The 19,774-nt window shown below is 43.5% G+C and overlaps 1 protein-coding gene across 1 annotated transcript in view; it reads right to left on the reverse strand.

The window, feature by feature from the left end:
• The window catches only part of FAM162A (family with sequence similarity 162 member A), a 30,982-nt gene that overhangs the window by 7,908 nt on the left and 3,300 nt on the right, over positions 1–19,774 (reverse strand). The window contains exon 2 of the mRNA XM_055127187.1: positions 636–761. Within this exon, the coding sequence (XP_054983162.1) occupies positions 636–761 (126 nt within the window). The remainder of the gene's footprint in view (positions 1–635; positions 762–19,774) is intronic.

The raw sequence follows: 19,774 nt of genomic DNA on the forward strand, positions 1-19,774 counted from the left end.
AACGGGACTACAAGTGATACAAATGATACAAGTGATGATAATTAAAGACAATTCGGAAAAGTATAGTTGTAAGAAAAGAAAGGAAGATAAAGAAAAAAAGAGGGGCAGGAGAGACAGCTCCAAGGGCTGAACACATGCGTAGCAGGTGGGATCCGGGGCACTCTGGCCCCCAGTACCAAGCCAGGAGGAAGTGGATCTAAACCACCTGCCACCTTGCCCAAGGAAACAGAAAAATCCACCTCCTATTCTCCTGTTAAAGTGTAATTACTGCGCTTTTATCTTGGTGCTTTTCCTAAATCTCTCCATCAGTATATATGTACATGTAATTTACGTGACTCTTTTTGGGGTCATCACAGAATTTGGTATTCTGCATAAGCTCATCAGGATTATGCTTTACTTCTTTCTGGCTCACACTGGCCATGTCTGGGGGCTACTCTCTAGCTTGGTTCTGGGGGTGGGGTGGGGAGCTCCCAATAGTGCTCAGGGCACAGCTGACAGGTGCACAGTCAGACTGGGAGCTCTGAGCTACACAGGTCAGGAAGTAGGAAGCCCTGTTCTCATTTCTTTGATTTCGACGCTGTCCTGATCTTTGGGAGTGGCTTCGTGGGCAACTAGAAAAATAAATGAGAACTTACAGGATGGAGGAACTTTCGTACTTTCCTGTGGTTTGGTGCAAAATCCATTCATTCTCTTCAAATTCGAGTTTCTGGTAAGCTGGAGAGATGAAGAAGCATCTCTTCCAGGTACCCTCAAACAGCTTCCTAGAAAAGAAGAAAATGGGCTCAGAGAAAGAAAACTTGGCACCATAATACCTGTTAAGTACACATTTCATTTTATCAAAATTAACTCATTTGAAAATCATAGTACAGCAGTTAGGGCGCATGCCTGGCATGCACCCAAGCCAAATTCATTTTCCAGCACCACATGGTCTCCCAGGCACTACTGAGATGGTCTGGGTGTCCCCAACCTGGGTTCTAAGCAGCATCACATTTTCAGGTCATTGCTCTGAAGTGATGACCAGGTTAGCCAAGGACTACCACACTCTCGAGCATTTCTTGGGAAGTCTTCTAATAAAACAGTAAATCAATAAACATTTTGCTGATTAAAAAAAAACAGGAATTTACATCAAACAAAAGTTGTAAAGTTTTGTAAAAGTCTAGTTCATGTGTCTTGCTTGTCCTAGGCAAAAATGGTTTTCTGGTAAGACGGTGTCTTATGGCACCTGATGTCTGACTAAAGCTTAGCAGCCACTGAAGTAACACAGCAAGCTGTATCACAACTCCAGCAAATGGGAAGGAATGCAACGGCCACGAAAAAGACCCATTCCTTCCATATCATACATCTCTACTTAAATCCAACCTTAGATATAATCATGAGTTAAGTAAATTCAAATTGATATACATAAATGTGTAAGGCAATTAAATATATAAGAATATATACAGTTGGGGCAGGAGTGATATCACAGCAGCTAAGGTGCTTGCCTTGCACACAGCTGACCTGGACTGGATCCCAGATATGGTCCTCTGAGCACAGCAGGAGTGACCCTGAACACTGCCAAGAGAGGCCCCTTACTAGATATAAAATCAAATTCTAAATTATTTTAAAATATTAAAAAAATTTAATTACTTTAAGATCAAAATTCTAAAAACCCATAGAGATTAATATGACAAATCTCCATGTACTCAGCACCCAGTTTGAACACCTATATATATATATATGTTACATATATATATGATAAATATTCATCTAAATCTACCCATTCCCTGTCCTACCACTAAATTTTCTTTCTTTCCTTTTTTTGGGGGGCTGGCATTCCCGGCAGTGCTCAGGGCTTACTCATGGAATTGAATCTAGATCAGATTTGTGCAAGGTACGCATGTGCAAGGCACTACTGCTGCAGCCCAAGCCCTGAATTTTTTAAAAAAGCAAATCCTAAATACCATATTGTTCATTAAAAAAAAAATCTAGTATGCATTTTTCAAACTCCTCCCCAAAATACCATTACTACAATAAAAACTGAATTTCCATGATACTAACACATAATGATTGAGTATGATTTAACTTCTTGAATAGGCTATAGGGTTTATTTAAAAAAATTTATCCCTAACTGGTACAAATATTGAGAATAAGGTTGACAAACTCTGCGTAGGTTTCTATTCTTAGGCCCCTCCCCCATGTCATTTATTTGTTAAAGCCACTACATCACTTTTAGGACTTCTTGCATTCTGAATTTTGCCTAAAGCATTCCCAAAGTGCTAGCTACTTAACATATTCTTCTAACTCCTTTCACTTAACATATTCTTCTAACTCCTTTTTTCTTTTTAAACTTTTTATTAGTGAATCACCATGAGGTACAGTTACAGACTTCTAAACTTTCGTGCTTGCGTTTCAGTCATACAATGCTCGAGTGTCCATCCCTCCACCAGTGCCTATTTTCCACCACCAATGGTTCCAGCATCCCTCCCTTCACCCCACCCCACCTCTGTGGCAGGGCATTCCCTTTTGCTCTCTCTCTCCTTTTGGGTGTTGTGGTTTGCAGTAGAGGTATTAAGTGGCCATCATGTTCAGTCTATAGTCTACTTTCAGCCTGCCTCTCCCATCCCAAACGGACCCTCCTAGCACCGTTTACTTGGTTGTCCCTTCTCTATCTGAGCTGCCTTTTCCCCCCAGCATGCGAGGCCGGCTTCTAAACTGTGGAGTAATCCTCCTGGTACTTATCTCTCCTGTTCTTGGGTGTTAGTCTCCCATTTTGTTATTTTATATTCCCCATATGAGTGCAATCTTTCTATGTCTGTCCCTCTCTTTCTGACTCATTTCACTTAACATGATACTTTCCATGTTGATCCACTTATATGCAAATTTCATCACTTTATCTTTTCTAACAGCTGCATAGTATTCCATTGTGTAGATGTACCAAAGTTTCTTTAACCAGTCATCTGTTTTCGGGCACTCAGATTTTTTCCAGATTCTGGCTACTGTAACCAATGCTCCAATGAACATATCGGTGCAGATGTCATTTCTACTATACTTTTTTGCATCTCCGGGATATATTTCCAAGAGTGGTATTGCTGGGTCAAATGGGAGCTCAATATCTAATTTTTTGAGAAGCGCCCATACTGTTTTCCAGAAGGACTGAACCAGTCTGCATTCCCACCAGCAGTGAACACTGTTTCTTTCCCCCCACATCCACGCCAACACAGGTTGTTTCTGTTCTTTCAGATGTGGGCCAGTCTCTGTGGTGTGAGATGGTACCTCATTGTTGTTTTGATCTGCATCTCCTTGATGAGAAGCATTTTTTCATGTGCCTTTTGGCCATTTGGATTTCTTCTTTGAGAAAGTTTCTGTTCATTTCATCGCCCCATTTTCTGATGGGGTTGAATGTTTTCTTTTTGTGACTAACTCCTTTTTTCTACAGACAGATTTTTGAGGATGGCTGGATTCAAGTTAGTTTTATTCTTTCCTTTTATTTAGCAATCCTCATATTGGTTTCCAGGCAACCCATACAAATTATCTTTTGTTTAAAGTTCTTTAGGGAACCTTCGGCCAAACGGTCGTATGCTCTGGATCATTCCAGTTATTCTTCCTCATCTTTACACACTGAGAACTCTTCTAAATTGGCACCTGAGTTCTTTAAGCATGTCTGCTCGTCACAGTTTCCTTCCTTTCTGATGCGGTATTCCAGGCTCAGGTTGAAAGCTTCTGCGAGACAGGAAATAATATTTTTGTCCCTGTCTGTCATGCCTCTTCATATATAGAAGAAAAATGGGGGGTGGGTGGGTGGGTGGGTTGTAAAGACAATACAGTGGGTAGGGCAAGTACTCTAACCCAATCCAGGTTAGTTCCTGCCATCAATCACTATGTTCTCCCGGACACCTCCTGGACTATCCCTGGGCAGAGACGGGAGTACACTCTAGCACTGCCATCTGTGTTCCACTCCCTGATGCCAAGTGTTTTTGAGATCCTATCAGTTTCTTGCAAACATGTGTTAGGCTTCAGGCATACAGTTTTATATCTTAACATTTTATAGACTACATTCTGATCACCAACAAGTCCAGTCCCCATCTTAAAACAGAAGTACACTTAAGAGCTTAGTTTTGGGTAAAGGTGAAACCAAAATGCCAAACCTGGAGAACATGTATTCATATCCTCCTGGATACTTGGCCAAGGAGACAGCACGTTTTCAGTCATTCTATCCGTTGACCTTGTCCTGCCCCCATGCCAAACTGTGAACTGAAAAGTCCATCCTGTACCACTAACTCTTGATGCCCTTCAAAATCTGCCTGCCTTTCTGTGCACGCCAGTGACTTAAATTGATGTTTTCAGGAACCAAGAATAAATTTGATGACAGTCCTGGTACTTCTGAAATAAAAAAAGGCATCAGGGTGGAATAATAATATAGCAAGTTAGGGTGTGTGCCTCACAAGTGGCCAAACCGGATTCAGTCCTTGGCACCCCATATAGTCCCTCAAGTCCTACTAGGAGTAACTGATCCCTAAGCCCTCAGCACCACCAGGTGTGGCCCCTCCCCCCACAGAAACAAAGAAAAAAGGAATGCCCAGGACCATTTGTTTTTTCCCTTCATCAGAGATGGATAGCAAACCCTGAGCCTCGCACAAGCCACCAAGTACTCTACCCCTCAGCCCCAACCCGCTCTAGGAGAAGTGTGCCCTCAGAGTTTCAAAGTTCAAGTAATTTTAATAATTTTTTGAGACAAACTGCTTCTTTAAAGTTCCAAACTCTAAAGCGCTACTCCATGAAATAAACGAGGACATGAGGAAATGGAAACATATCCCCTGCTCATGGATAGGGAGAATCAACATTGTCAAAATGGCAATACTCCCCAAAGCATTATACAGATTTAACGCGATCCCTATAAGGATACCCATGACATTCTTCAAAGAAATGGATCAAGCAATGCTGAAATTCATATGGAACAATAAATGCCCATGGATAGCTAAAACAATTCTTGGGAAAAAGATGATGGGAGGCATTACCTTCCCCAACCTTAAACTTTACTACAAAGCGGTAACAATTAAAACAGCATGGTACTGGAACAAAGGCAGAGCCGCAGACCAATGGAACAGAGCGGAATATCCTTACACACAACCGCAAATGTATGATCATCTAATCTTTGATAAGGGGGCAAGAAATGTGAAGTGGAGCAAGGAAAGCCTCTTCAACAAATGATACTGGCATAACTGGACAACCACATGCAAAAGAATGGGCTTAAACCTCGACCTGACACCATGCATAAAAATCAGATCATAATGGATTAAAGATCTCAACATCAGACCACAATCCATAAGGTACATCGAAGACAAGGTCGGCAAAATCCTTCACGATATTGAAGCTAAAGGTATCTTCAAAGATGACACGGAATTAAGCAATCAAGTAGAAACAGATAAACAAACAGGACTATATTAAACCAAAAAGCTTCTGCACTGCAAAAGACAGTGACCAGAATACAAAGGCAATCTACAGAATGGGAAAGGATATCCACCCAATACCCATCCGATAAAGGGTTGATATCAAGGGTATATAGAGCACTGGTTGAACTCTACAAGAAGAAAACATCCAACCCCATCAGAAAATGGGCCAGAGAAATTAACAGAAACTTTTCCAAGGAAGAGATATGAATGGCCAAAAGGCACATGAAAAAATGCTCTGCATCACTAATCATCAGGGAGATGCAAATCAAAACAACCATGAGATACCACCTCACACCACAGAGAATAGCACACATCCAAAAGAACAAAAGCAACCACTGTTGGAGAGGATGTGGGGAGAAAGGGACCCTTCTACACTGCTGGTGGGAATGCCGAATGGTCCAGCCCCTTTGGAAAACAATATGGACACTTCTCAAAAAATTAGAAATTGAGCTTCTATTTGATCCAGCAATACCAATTTTGGGAATATATCTTGGAGAAACAAAAAGTATAGTCAAAATGACATCTGCACTTATATGTTCATCGCAGCACTGTTTACAATAGCCAGAATCTGGAAAAAACTCGAGTGCCTGAGAACAGATGACTGGTTAAAGAAACTTTGGTACATCTATACAGTGGAATACTATGCAGCCGTTAGAAAGGATGAAGTCATGAACTTTGCATATAAGTGGATCAACATGGAAAGTATCATACTAAGTGAAATGAGCCAGAAAGAGGGACAGACATAGAAAGATTGCACTCACCTGTGGAATATAAAATAATAGAGTAGGAGACTAATACCCAAGAATAGTAGTATATAATACCAGGAGGTTGGCTCCATAGCTTGGAAGCTGGCCTCACACGCTGGGGGAAAGTCATCCCAGATAGAGAAGGGAACACCAAGTAATACGTGATTGGAGATCCCGCATGGGAAGGGAGATGCATGCCGAAAGTAGACTAGAGACTGAACAGGGTGACCACTCAATACCCCTATTGCAAACCACAACACCCAAAAGGAAAGAGAGATATCAAATTGGAATGCCCTGCCACAGAGGCGGGGTGGGGTGGGGGGGATGGGACTGGGGAGGGTGGGAGGGATACTGGGTTCATTGGTGGTGGAGAATGGACACTAGTGGAGGGATGGGCTCTCAAACACTGGATGAGGGAAAAACAAGCACGAAAATGTGTGAATCTGTAACTGTACCGTCACTGTGACTCACTAATTAAAAAATAAATAAATTTAAATAAAAAATAAAAATAAAAAAAAATAAAGTTCCAAACTCATACCTGGATGTCATTGAAACTTCACAGCTTGAAGCAATAAGGGAAGGCGAGAGAATAAGAACAAAATATTGGTTATGGAGATGGGCTCCCAAAGTCAGCAAGAAATAGGATGTCCTTACTTTTCTCATGCTATTAAAAAAAAAAAACTTTTAAATATCACAATTTATATTTGTATAAAGATTTTTAAAATAACACTTAGCAATGGGGCTGGAAAGACTACCCAGTTCAATCCCTAGCACCATACATGATCAAAGAGGCCTGGCAGAAGGGATCTCTGAGCACAGAGCCAGGAGTATTAGGTATCATGGTCCTCATGAAAAACAAAATGAAACTTAGTAATGTTAAATAAACCTCATATTTAAATTAAAAAAAAAATAAAATTTAGTATAATCCCATCATAAATTCATCCTTTTCATTTTAGAACCTTTAAAAACAATTCAGTGGCTTATTACTATATTTATAAAGTTGTATATTGATCACCATCTAATTTCAGCAGATTTTTATCACTATCACTACCTATTAGTTCCCTGCCCCCACCCAAGGAAATCACGAACCAACCTTGCTCCATCGATTTGCATAGTATGAATATTTTATATAAATGCCAGCTTGTGACTGACTTTTCCCCTTCGGACAGGCTTTCAATATTCATACAGTTAGTGATTATCAGTATTTTTTCCACTGACAAATTTTACTCCATTGCATAGATACTGCAGTTTTTGTTCATACATCAATCTATGGATAAGTATTTGGGTGATTTCTTTCGTGGGAGGGGGTACAGCCCCTTTTGGCTATCCTTTCTTCTTTCCTTGGGGATTCCCAGTCACACCTGGAGGTGTTGAGGGGAAAGCAACGGTGGGATCATCCTCAGAGCTATGAGAATGGTAGGCAGGTCCTCTACCAGCTGTCTCACCAGCCCTCAGTTTCATTGCTGAGACATCAAACTCTACTCAGTCAAGGAACTGGGAGATTGTTTTCAAGGGAATAAAACATTTTTCTTTTCTACCAACAATGAGAATTCCAATTTCTCTACATCTTGAACCACATCTTTTTCATCTTTAAGGTCATGCTTTAACATTCTGTGAAGTATGCCATTATCTTATTCTTGGCTTGTTGTTCTCCTCTAAGTAACATTATGAATCCTTTGTGTGATTAATGGCTATTTGTAAATTTCTCTAGAGAAACACACATGCTGTTCCTTGCCCATTTTTTAATTATAGAATTTTGCTTTGCTTGTTGGGTGCTGGGAATTGAACCCAGGTCCTCATACATGCAAGGTACGCACTCGGCACTGAGCCACCTTCCTGATGTCCTCTGCTCATTTATTTTTTTTTTCTTTTTGGGTCACACCTGGCAATGCACAGGGGTTACTCCTGGCTCTACACTCAGGAATTACTCCTGGCAGTGCTCAGGGGATCATATGGAATGCTAAAAATCGAACCCAGGTCGGCTGCATGCAAGGCAAACGCCCTACCCGCTATGCTATCGCTCCAGTCCCTCCTCTGCTCATTTTTAACTGCACTGAACTGGAGCGACAGCACAGCAGGTAGGGCGTTTGCCTTGCATATGGCTGACCTGGGTTCAATTCTTCCGTCCCTCTCAGAGAGCCTGGCAAGCTACCGAGAGTATCCCACCCACACAGCAGAGCCTGGCAAGCTACCCATGGCGTATTCGATATGCCAAAAACAATAACAAGTCTCACAATGGAGACGTTACTGGTGCCCACTCGAGCAAATTGATGAACAATGGGATGACAGTGCTACAGCGCAGTGCTTTTATATTCTTGAATAAGAAGAATTCCTTATGTATTCTGTATATAAGTTCCTTGTCTAAGAGCCGATATACAAATATTTTCTCCCATTTCATAGGGCATTCTTTCACTGTACTGATACTCTTCACAAATAAGTCTGAATGAAGTCCAACATTTCCCTTTTCCTTTTGCCACTTGAGCCTATGATCACAGGCTTGATTACCTCTGCCTGGCACAGGGCTTTCCAGGCGGTGCTCGGAGGCACAGGGGTCCCTTCCAGCAATTCTCCACCAACCTGCAGTGATTGAATGCAAGAGCCCAAGGATGTGGTACTGAGGGTTCCCCAGGCCACCCCAGAGGTGCTCAGGGTTGCTCAGGGTCCTCTGAGCTATACCCATCAGTGTTCTGGGAACCATATGAGGTGCAGGGGATGTAAACAAGCTCAGCTGTATGCAAGGCATGTGCTTTAACCTCTGTACCATCTCTCTGCCTCCAACCGAATCATTTTTCTTGGATAAATCTTATTTTTTTTGCTTTGAATGATGACAAAATTTACTATAAATTCAGGATATTGAAGTTTCAGTAAAAATTAGCCTTAGGACACTTATGTAAATTACAAGGAATCTCTTAAGTTCTAATTAACCATTTATCAAAGTTTTATGAGATAATCTATTTCAAATATTTATATCTAGATACACATTGCAAATGCCCCATGCACATGTTCTTCATTTCCCAAATTATTTCAGAACAACATCAGGATCAATGTCATTTTGGTTATGCTTTCACTTGGGGAATGCTGGAATATAATGAAGGGGCCACCTGCTCACTATAACATATTACTAAAGTTTGTTTCTTCAACTTTTAAAGAGTTATAGTTGAAGGAAAGGGCTATCTTTTGCACTGAAGCATTATTTGTTAGATCATAACTAGTGAAATCTCCAGTAGTGGGATTATTTGATTAATATAAGCTAACTTTGCTCTGAAGTGTAGACAAATATGCCAACTTGAGAGCAATTTTCTTTCTTTTTTTTTAATCTTTGGATAAATCTTATTTAGATGTTACCAAGACTCTACCTGCTTATTTTCTAGACCTTTTTTTTTTTTAAAAAAAAAGGCAGACTTAAATTTTTTGGCAATTGCTTAGTTTTTTTTTTTCATATAGAAGTGGTCAGAGGTCCTTACTATAATATACCAATAAAATTGTGGGGTGACCTGAAGTCTGTTTTCTAGGTCTACAATGCCAGTTTTGCATGTTTGGGGAAGTGCACAAACAGTGCCACCTAGTGGCAGCAAATGCTCACTATCAGGAAAGCAGATAAATTATACTCTTATTTCCACATTTTAAATGCAAAATTGTAGTGCTCACCAGTCGGATTTGATGATTTAAATAGGAAAACAAGGGCTAGAGAGGTAAGGGCTGAGCACATGTGCTGCACACAAGAGGCCTCTGTCAATCACAACACCACACGGACCCCAGCAATTCTAGGCGCTGCCAGGAAGTACTTGTTAGGTGTGGTCCCCAATCAAAACCAAGTGGTCTGGAGGATGCTCACCTCGCATGAGCCAGACCTGGGTTTGATTCCCAGCACCACTTATGGCTCCCCGAGTCCACCAAGAGTGATCCATGAGCACTGAGCCAGGGATAAGCCCTAAGCACCTCCAGTGTGGCATTTAAAAAAAAGAAAGAAAGAAAAAGAAAAAATATGAGAGCTTTTGACAAAACCCTTGGAACACAGATCTGGAATTTGTTTTAGTTTGGGGGCCACTTCTGGCAGTGCTCAGGGTCTACTTTGGTTTCTGTGCTCAGGAGTGACCCCTGCAGTGTTCAGGGGACCATGGCAGGGATTCAAATGACGGTCCCAATTCTGTAAGCAGCAGCTGCAATACAAAGCAAGTGATTCTCTTGTACTATCTCTCTGGTCCCATTAAACACTGTTCTGATGTGTTTTTTTTCTTTTCTTCTTCTTTTTTTTTTTTACTGAATCACCATGATAGAGCATTACAAAATTTTCAGTCATACAATGTTCCAACAACATCTCTCCATCAGTGTAATTTCCCAACACCGGTGCCCCCAGTTTCCCTCCCACCCCTTCAAGCCACTCCCCACCCCAAGATGTATTTTTTTCAACATGATAGAAAACACTCATCTTCAAAAATATTTCTTAAGCACTTCTCAACTTTACCTCTAGGATAGTCAGAATTTCTGACAAAGGAAATTATGGAGTTCCCAGAAGGAAGGAAAGCCTTTTAAACTCTTCAAGAGTGTTGCACAGTATTCTAGATGGAAACAATATTACTTAAGGCTGGGATTCTCAAAATCCCTTGGCATCAGAACCAGCCCCACGGGGTGCTCCAACTCTCATTTCAAGTCCCTCAGTGAAAGCGGGGGTCCACATTTCCCTGGGGAACTCTGATTTACAAGTTATTGATAGCTGAGTTTTAAAAATATGATATTTCAATATATATTATATTTCAATAGGGGAGAGCCTGGCAAGCTCCCTGTGGGTATTCATGGGTCTCATTCCCCTGACCCTGAAAGAGCCTCCAATGCAGCACCATTGGGAAGGACAAGCAAAGAGAGGCTGCTAAAATCTCAGGGCTAGGATGAATGGAGACATTACTGAGACTACTCGAAAAAATCAACAATCAACAGGATGATGATGATGATGATGAATATTTCAACATCAATCCCACCACCAGCATCAACCTCCCTCCACCAACGCTCCTATACTCCATCCCCTGACACCGTGTACCACCCCACACCCCGACAGTCAACTTGACAGGAATAATACAAAGTTCAGTGGTTGCAGCTTAGATCTCAGAGTCTGTGTTTTGCTTATAGGCTACACCACTCACCCATATTATTAGTGTAACTGAAGCCCTGATGCCTGTTCACCATTCCTTCCCATTCTCTTCTTCCCCATTTGACTTCTTTCCTTCTTTGTCTGTCTCCTCTCTAAATACAGGGTGATCTAGGCACCCCTCCTTTACTACAATACACTTAAAATACACATAAGACAAGGCTTATCATTCTAACTATTTCTTAAATGCCACTATCACCATCACTCATCTATCTCTGGGGCTTTTCCATCTCCCCCAGAGAACAGTGGTAAGATGTGACCTTCAAGGTCCCAATTTCATACCATCCTATCCCAGCTCTTTCTGCCAGGGGCTAAGACAAAATAGTCAATAGGCAGCCAGATAAGACCCTGATCCTTCAATTCCTTAAATAGGACGGAAAAAAGTAAATCAATAAGAGGGCGCCAGGTCGTACTGCAGGTAAGGTGCCTCCCTTCTACTCAGCTGCCTCGGTTTGATCCCTGGCACCTTCTATGGTTCCTTGAGTCCCTCCAGGACCCACCCCTGAGCACAGAGCCAGGAGTAGGCCCTGAGCACTGCCAGGTGTAGCCCCAAAATAAAACAAAAAAGAAAGTAAATAAAATCATTTCTGTAGGTAGTTTTCCTTCCCTGTTCTCCAGGCAGTTTAGGGGAACAGTTTAGTCCAGAATAGAGAGCTTCAACCAGAAAACAGGGGCCTCTCTTGGGGCTGGAGCGATAGCACAGCGGGTAGGGCTGTGCACGCCTTGCACACGGCTGACCCGGGTTTGATTCCCAGCATCCCATGTGGTCCCCTGAGCACCACAAGGGGTAATTCCTGAATGCAGAGCCAGGAGTGACCCCTGTGCATTGCCAGGTGTGACCCAAAAGGAAAAAAAAAAAAGACAGGGGCCTCTCAGCTCAAGCTGAGTAACAATAAAGCAAAAATGGCAACACATACACCTAATTACAGAAATGCTAGAGAAATGCGTGTTTGAGTATCTACTATATGTCAGCGTTTTACAAAACAAAAACCCTCTATGAACAGAACTTGGTCTATGGAGAGCCAAGTGTGTGGGAGCCTAGTCAGGCACCAAATGCCAGTCAATAATGTAGACAGGAAGTGTCCCTGTGCTCAGAATGGGGATTGTATGAAATTTGAAGGTAAGCAGAGGTGTTATCCTTGAGAGTACCACATCTGAAAAAAGTGAAGGAGATAGCCCAATGAAATGGAACAGAAGAGATAGTGTGGGGGTGAAGGCCCCCTGAGCATCACCCGCAGTGACCCTGAGCAGAATAGGGAGCAGCCCCCATGCATCAAGGGGTGGGGTATCAAGGGGTGCTGTTCAACCCACCCCACCCCACCCACCTCCCAAAATAGTGCAAAGGCCCTCGATAGTTTAAGAGCCGTACACAGGAAGCTGTGTGGCTGCAACAGATGGAATGACGATTGGAAGAGAAGCAGGACCAGGTCACAGATGGACCTGGGCAGCGGCAGAGGCCGGACACTCGAAGGCACCAGAGGGTTACCTCAATCCAAAAATCTTCACACCTTTCCTCACAACTTCATACAGGGTGCCAATAATTTTTACCTTCCTAAAGTATAACTGCTTTATGAATCATTTAAAATTATGACTCGGGGCTGGAGAGATAGCACAGCGGGTAGGGCGTTTGCCTTGCACGCGGCCGACCCGGGTTCAAATCCCAGCATCCCATATGGTCCCCTGAGCACCGCCAGGGGTAATTCCTGAGTGCAGAGCCAGGAGTAACCCCTGTGCAGAGCCAGGTGTGACCCAAAAAGCAAAAAAAAAATAAAATAAAATTATGACTCATTACACACATTAGAAATTAGAGATCAATGTGTGTGTATATATATATATATATATATACACACATAGGTACATACGCATATATATTTGTGTGTATATATATATATACATTGGGCTGGAGCCATAAGACAGCGGGTTGGGATTCGCCTTGCACGCAGCCTACCCGGGTTCGATTCCTCCGTCCCTCTTGGAGAGCCCGGCAAGCTACCCGTGGCATATTCAATATGCCAAAAACAATAACAACAAGTCTCACAATGAAAACGCTACTGGTGCCCTCTCGAGCAAATCGATGAACAATGGGATGACACTGCTACAGTGCTATACATATGTATGTAGAGAGAAAGAAATAGTTTGTTTTGTTTGGGGACCACACCCAGCAGTACATAGGCTGACTCCTGGCTCTGTGCCCAGGGATCACTCTTAGCAGGCTCAGGGCACAATAAGGGGTGCTGAGGATTGAACCCATGCCAACCACGTGCAAGGCAAACACCTTACCTGCTGTATTACTATCACTCCAGCCCCCCAATGTATAATTCTTAAAATTTTATCACTAAAAAACATGAAGTACTTAATGTGATCTGTTTCTATTCTGTGACTACCAAAAATGAAAGCCTAGGAATGTTTCTGTATCATTAAGATCTATCTTCTACTCAAGAGGTAGAATACATTGCATACATTGTGCCAGATATCTAACTCGAAAATGTTCAGGCCTCTCCTGGATCACAATTTAAGGCCCACAAACCAAAAGGAGCCCCGCCCTTGAATCCCTGCTGTGCATGCAGACTGTCCTGGCCCTCTGCATCCCCAGGGTCCTAGCAGGAAGTCAGGATGAAGCCTCACAGCTGCTGCAAAGCTCTGAGCAGCAGAGGTTCTCAACTTGAATGTGCACTAGACAACTTAAAGCCCTAGAATACAGACCCCAATTTCCAGAATGTGAAACATTATTTCCATATTGATTACATATGGATGGAGCTTGAAAATTTGCATTTCTAACATCTTCACAAGTGATGCTTATACTGGTGGTGGGGGAAGGGGCGTTACTATTTGATTTTTTGTGGGGGGCAGGGGTTTGGGCCACACCCAATGGTGGTCAGGGCTTACTCTGGGCTCTGTGCCCAGGGGATCCCTACACAGGCGACGCCAGGGATGGAACTTGGGTCGGCTCACACCTGAAAGCCAGGCCTCAAAGATACAGCTGTTCGCAGGAGGCAGAGCAGCTGGGAGGAGGCCTGTTCAAACTCTGGCTTCAGTACTTCTGTCCAGTACTTTGCATATAAAGTAAAAATCTAACCAATCCCATGATGGCAGAGAGGTGGGGGAATGGGATGACTTATCTCAACCTCTCCATGCCCCAGGGATAACCATCAGTTATATGGCAGGGTGCATAACAATCCAAAGGCCTAATGAATGCTGCAGGAAAAGAGGGTTTTATTAATATCTATCTCTCTAGTTTGTTTGATTTGGAGGTCACATCAGGTGGTGCTCAGGGCTTACTCCTGGCTCTGCACTAAGCAATCACATATGGCAGGTTTGGGGTGGGTTTGGGGGTCTAGCCCAAATTAGTCACATGCAAAACAAGTGCCCTGCCCACTGTACAAAGCTCCCAGGCCCCTAACTTGTATTTCTTAATCTGAGTCAAATCAGTTGTCAACTGTGTGGCAAGTATGTTGCCAGCATGACAGTTTGTTTTAATATAAGCAAAGCTTGTGTCTGAGAGATAATACAGGGACTAAGGTACTTGCTGTACATGTGGCTGATGGCACTTCCATCCCCAACACCTCATGGTCCCCGAGCACTGCCCAAACCTCCTCCCCCAAATATAAACAGACTTTGTTTTATTTTAAGGCCACATCCAGTAGTGCCCAGGTCTGATTTCTGGCTCTGTGCTAAGGGATGACTCCTGGCGGGCTTCAGGGACCACATGGGGTGCTGGGTCAGCTGCGTGCAATGCAAGAGCCCTACCTGCTGTACTACTGCTTCAGCCCCCAGAAGTATATTTTAAAATATCAAACAGGAAAATTACAAAACAATTGCTTAAAGAGGTGGGAAACTTGGGTATTCATCATATCTCAGTTTTACTTTATACATATATCTAATATTTTAAACATGAGATAATTTGAGATTATCAAGATAAGAGTGACTAGAAAAGTGGGCAGAAGTGACAGTCCAGATGTGGTCCACCTGGGTTTGCTCCCCGGCACCCCTAAGCCCTACCAGGAGTGATTTTGAACACCAAGCCATGTGTAAGTAAGCATTAAGCACTGCGGGGAGGGGAGAGGGGAGGGGTCGGACAGGACCCCAAGCAAAAACAAAAGAGTGACAGAGTGACTAGAAAAGAGAGTGACTAAAATTGTCACTTTGATTTCTAAAATATGCTTGATGGATTCATTATACTTGAACGGACTACAAAAATAATGGTGTGGGGTATAGCAGGAAGTATGCTGGCTTCTGGCAGAACAAAGACATGAAGGGAGGCGATCAATTTGAGTTCCTTCGGGCAAATGACTGATGCTGCTCATCTGCTCACATCTCCCACTCACACTGTAGTGACATCATCTGGGAGCTTGTGAGAAATGCAGACTTGGGCCCAGGAGATGTTCCAACTGGAGATGGTGCAAAGGCCCTAAGCTCAACCCCCAGCACCCCTCAGCCTCCACAACCCCAAGCACTACCAGGTGTGACCCGAGAGACCAGTGGAGCCATGTGTCACAGGAGTGATCCCTGGGCCCTCTTAGCTCAGAAGGCACCCCATGCCACCCCAAAAGCATACTCTCTCAGCCCCTGCCCCAGAACTTAAGAATCTGAACTTTCTCCCCACTACTTTCTCTATTCTGTTGTTGTCTCTGTTACAGTGATGGCGTGGTGGGAGGGGGGAGGGAGTTACATACCTGAGGCTTGCTGAGGGTTCAGTTCTGGTTGTAATGCCCCCAAGAACACACAGATCTCAATAGCAGTGCTGCTTGATGGCATGAGATATGGGGGTGGGGCGGGGGGGTTGGGCTCTAACTTTCAGCCTTACACCTGTGCTCCACCACTGGGCCACATCTCTGACCCCAGACTGTGTGTTTTTAGTGAGAACAAGCGATTCACAGGAATATTTAATTCGAGACGCCAACCGCTGCTGAGTACTTACTGTGTAACTGGCACGTGGAAACCAAAAGCAGAGGTTCCTAACTGCATCTGCTCTACCAGCCTCTTTCCAGGGAAAAAATACACACACACACACACACACACACACACACATACACACACACGCCCTTCAAATCTTGAAATGAATAAAAGAAAGTGTTCTCAATTGTACTCAAGTGTACACCCCACTTCTTTCCCATTCCCCTGGTTCCACCACCCTCTCCCAGACCCCAGCAGGAGATATCAGGGAGGTATCATCCACCTTGCAAAATACTGCTCTGAAATCTGAGAGGTTATTCAGTCTCTGCTAGGTGCTTGGGGATCTCAAAGAAATACAAATTCTCAGACTCTACCGTGAACCTTAGACTCTCCTGTGTGGGCCTGGAAAGATAATTTATTTCAAAAGCTGTCCAAGTAGTGCTTGTGCATAAAAAAAGTGAAAAGAATCCAGAAAAGCAGATTTCAAAGTCTATTAGAATCAACAAAGTACCTTAGACAAACAAGCAAAACCAGTGCACAGGCCAACTGAAGCCCCTTATTTTCTAAGGACCCTCAAAGTGCTGCTGGCCATTCAACACAGGCAAGGTGAACTACCTGGGAGTCACTCGAGGTCACTTTTAAAAAAATTTTTAATTGAATCACCATGAGATACAAAGTTGTTCATGATTGGGTTCAGTCATACAATGTCCCAACAAGAATCCCTTTATCAGTGTACATTTCTTGTTACCAATATCCCCAGGTTCCTCCCCCAACCCCAGTTTACTTCTATGACATGGCAGACACTTCTTTTCCTCCCTTTCTCTCTCCCTCCGTCTCCCCCTCCTCCCCCTCCATTTCCCTTTTAGGCACTGTGGTTTACTGAAAGGTTACTGAAAGGATATCATGCATATCGCTTTACCTCCTTTCAGCATTCAGATAAGAGTCCAGAATGATCATTTTCAACTAACATTGTCACAGTGGTCCCTTCTCTCTTCTAAATGCACTCACTTCCCCGCTTTGTGGCCAGTGGACCAATCTTCCTGGCCCTGGTGTCTACTGTCTTCGGGGGGTCTGCTTTCTTCTTAAGGGCTGCATCAGCTCTGTCCCTCAGTACTGAGTACAAAAATAGGAACTCTTCCACAGCTGCCTTTGTCGTGGGAAAAACATTTATTGCACATCCCTTCTGCCTGCATGGTTATACAGCCACCTTAGGTCATGTCACAGCCAATGACCTAAAAGCCCACAGCTCATCCCACACATGCCTGGAGGCTGTTTGCTCAACCCTCTCTCTTTCCTGACTTCCAAAAAGTCAGTTACCATGACCTTGGCTGCAACAGGAAGCTTGTTTTGGCGGCAACAAGCCTTTTTTTGGGTTCCTCTTTGTGTCCCGTGGAAATTTTTATTTTATTTTTTTTATCTAAATACTAAAGCAGTTCTCACATTCACCCACAAATGCCTATTAGAACTGAAACAGAATATTGCTAGTCCTTAAATGAGTGCTGCAAGTCATAGAAAGGAACTCTGAGAGTTTGTTTTGTGAATCAGAATCAATTTGAAGTCAGAGAAGGAAAACAAACAAATGGATGCTAATCCCAAGGAGGGCAAAGTTCACGGACATACTCTCTCATCAATACTGGATTGCATAACATGAAGTTCTATGACAAGTGACTGTGACAACTCAGTAGACTTTGTAGGGAGGATTATTGGGCTATAGTAATGGGGCTCTTCATTCATCCAGAGCTCACTTAGAATGCCTGAAAAGCACATATGTGGTTTCTACTTCACACATGTATCTAGTGCCTTCAAGACTTCCCTTCAAAACAAATGAAGCCACCTCAATACTGACTTGCTCTGATCTTTGTCAAAAGGCCTGAAGAACATGATACTGACCCTTTGCAAGTATTCTGACAAGGCAGGGACTTTCCTCTATCCTGCTCCCTAGGGCTGATTTGGGACAGAGATACAGAATCTGCCTGGGATGGCACGAACACCTGTCACCCCAAAACCTAACCTGTCTTGTTAATGAGGTTCCTGCTGATGTTCTGGACTCAGAATTGAAGTGAAGATGCTGGCCTACCTCCCTGAGGTTGTCGGGGCTCCTGTTCACTCCCCTACAGAGAAAGCCCTCTGTTGGCTGGTACCCCTAAAAGGCTTTGGGAACAGGTAGAGCAGTCATGAAAAGGCAAACAACAAGAAGGTGGATTGGAGGGCAGTGTGTGGGCCAGGCAAGGGGTATGGTGAAGGTGGATGAAGAGAGCAGGAGCGGGAAGATAGGAATGGAGGCTGGGGGATGAGTGGGGTCTCCTTTCAGGTGCCTCCACAACACCATGGCTGAAGTGGGCTGTGTGAACCAAGCAGGACAGAGTACATGCAAAAAGCACACAAGAAAAAACAGGCGAGGCTGAATGACATGAAGAGCATCAGTGTGCTGGCTAAACCCTGTCATTCACTACATTATTTCTATGGGAATAAAAGCTCCAGCTCAAAAACCAGATTTATAAATAAACCCTTGGAATTTGGCCAATTGTTAAGTTAGTGGTGGGATGGGAGGGAGCCTGGGTTCTGGAATTTCAATTCTGTGTATCTGGGGGACAAACTTTGGTGTGATGCGACCCTCCGTGGTGACTTTCCTTCCCACCAACATTTCAGATCACGCCCAACAGTGGTTCTCTGAAACTCTCCGGGTTATATCTGTTGACATAAACCAATTTGGCACAGAAACAGACCCACCAATCTTCCAGCTGTTTTCCCGTCCTTCCCCGTAGGCTCCCAAGAATACCAGACCTTCCTGCTCTTGGAACTGCTAAACTCCATCTGTGATGCTTTTATTGAAGGATGCTATACCAAGCCTATATCAAAACCTCTAGATCCTTCTTTCCACTGCCCTTTCTGACAAATCACCTCTCTGTGCTCTTAAAAGAACAAAGAGGGGCTGGAGTGATAGCACAGCGGGTAGGGCGTTTGCCTTGCACGCGGCCGACCCGGGTTCGAATCCCAGCATCCCATATGTCCCCTGAGCACCGCCAGGGGTGATTCCTGAGTGCATGAGCCAGGAGTGACCCCTGTGCATCGCCGGGTGTGACCCAAAAAGCAAAAAGAAAAGAAAAGAACAAAGAGACAGTCCAGGTATACCCCAGAGATAGTACCCCAGAAAAATAGTACAGGGTAATGGGAGGTAAGTGCCTTGCATATGTTTGACTACGATTTGCTCCCCAGTACCAGATACTATCTCCTGAGCACCACCAGGAGTGATGCCTGAAAACAAGGCCAGGAGTAAGTCCTGAGCAATGCTGGCTGGGTGTGGCTCAAAATTTTTAAAAAAAGAAAAAAAAGACATCAATGCTGTATTATAAAAGCAAGATTTGCTCACTTCAGGAGACCTGGAAGCTATAAAATACACGAGAGTTACAAATGTGGTTCAAGTGGTTGAACATGTGATTGCATGTGTGAGCACATTTACTCCGGTTTGATCCCCAAGACCACATGCTCGCCCCCACCCTCCCTGGCACTGCTAAGGATGGCTTGTACAATAATAAAAAAGATTTTAAAAGTGAAGAGGGGCT

Source organism: Sorex araneus, chromosome 2 (assembly GCF_027595985.1).
Source record: "Sorex araneus isolate mSorAra2 chromosome 2, mSorAra2.pri, whole genome shotgun sequence".
Lineage (NCBI taxonomy): Eukaryota > Metazoa > Chordata > Mammalia > Eulipotyphla > Soricidae > Sorex > Sorex araneus.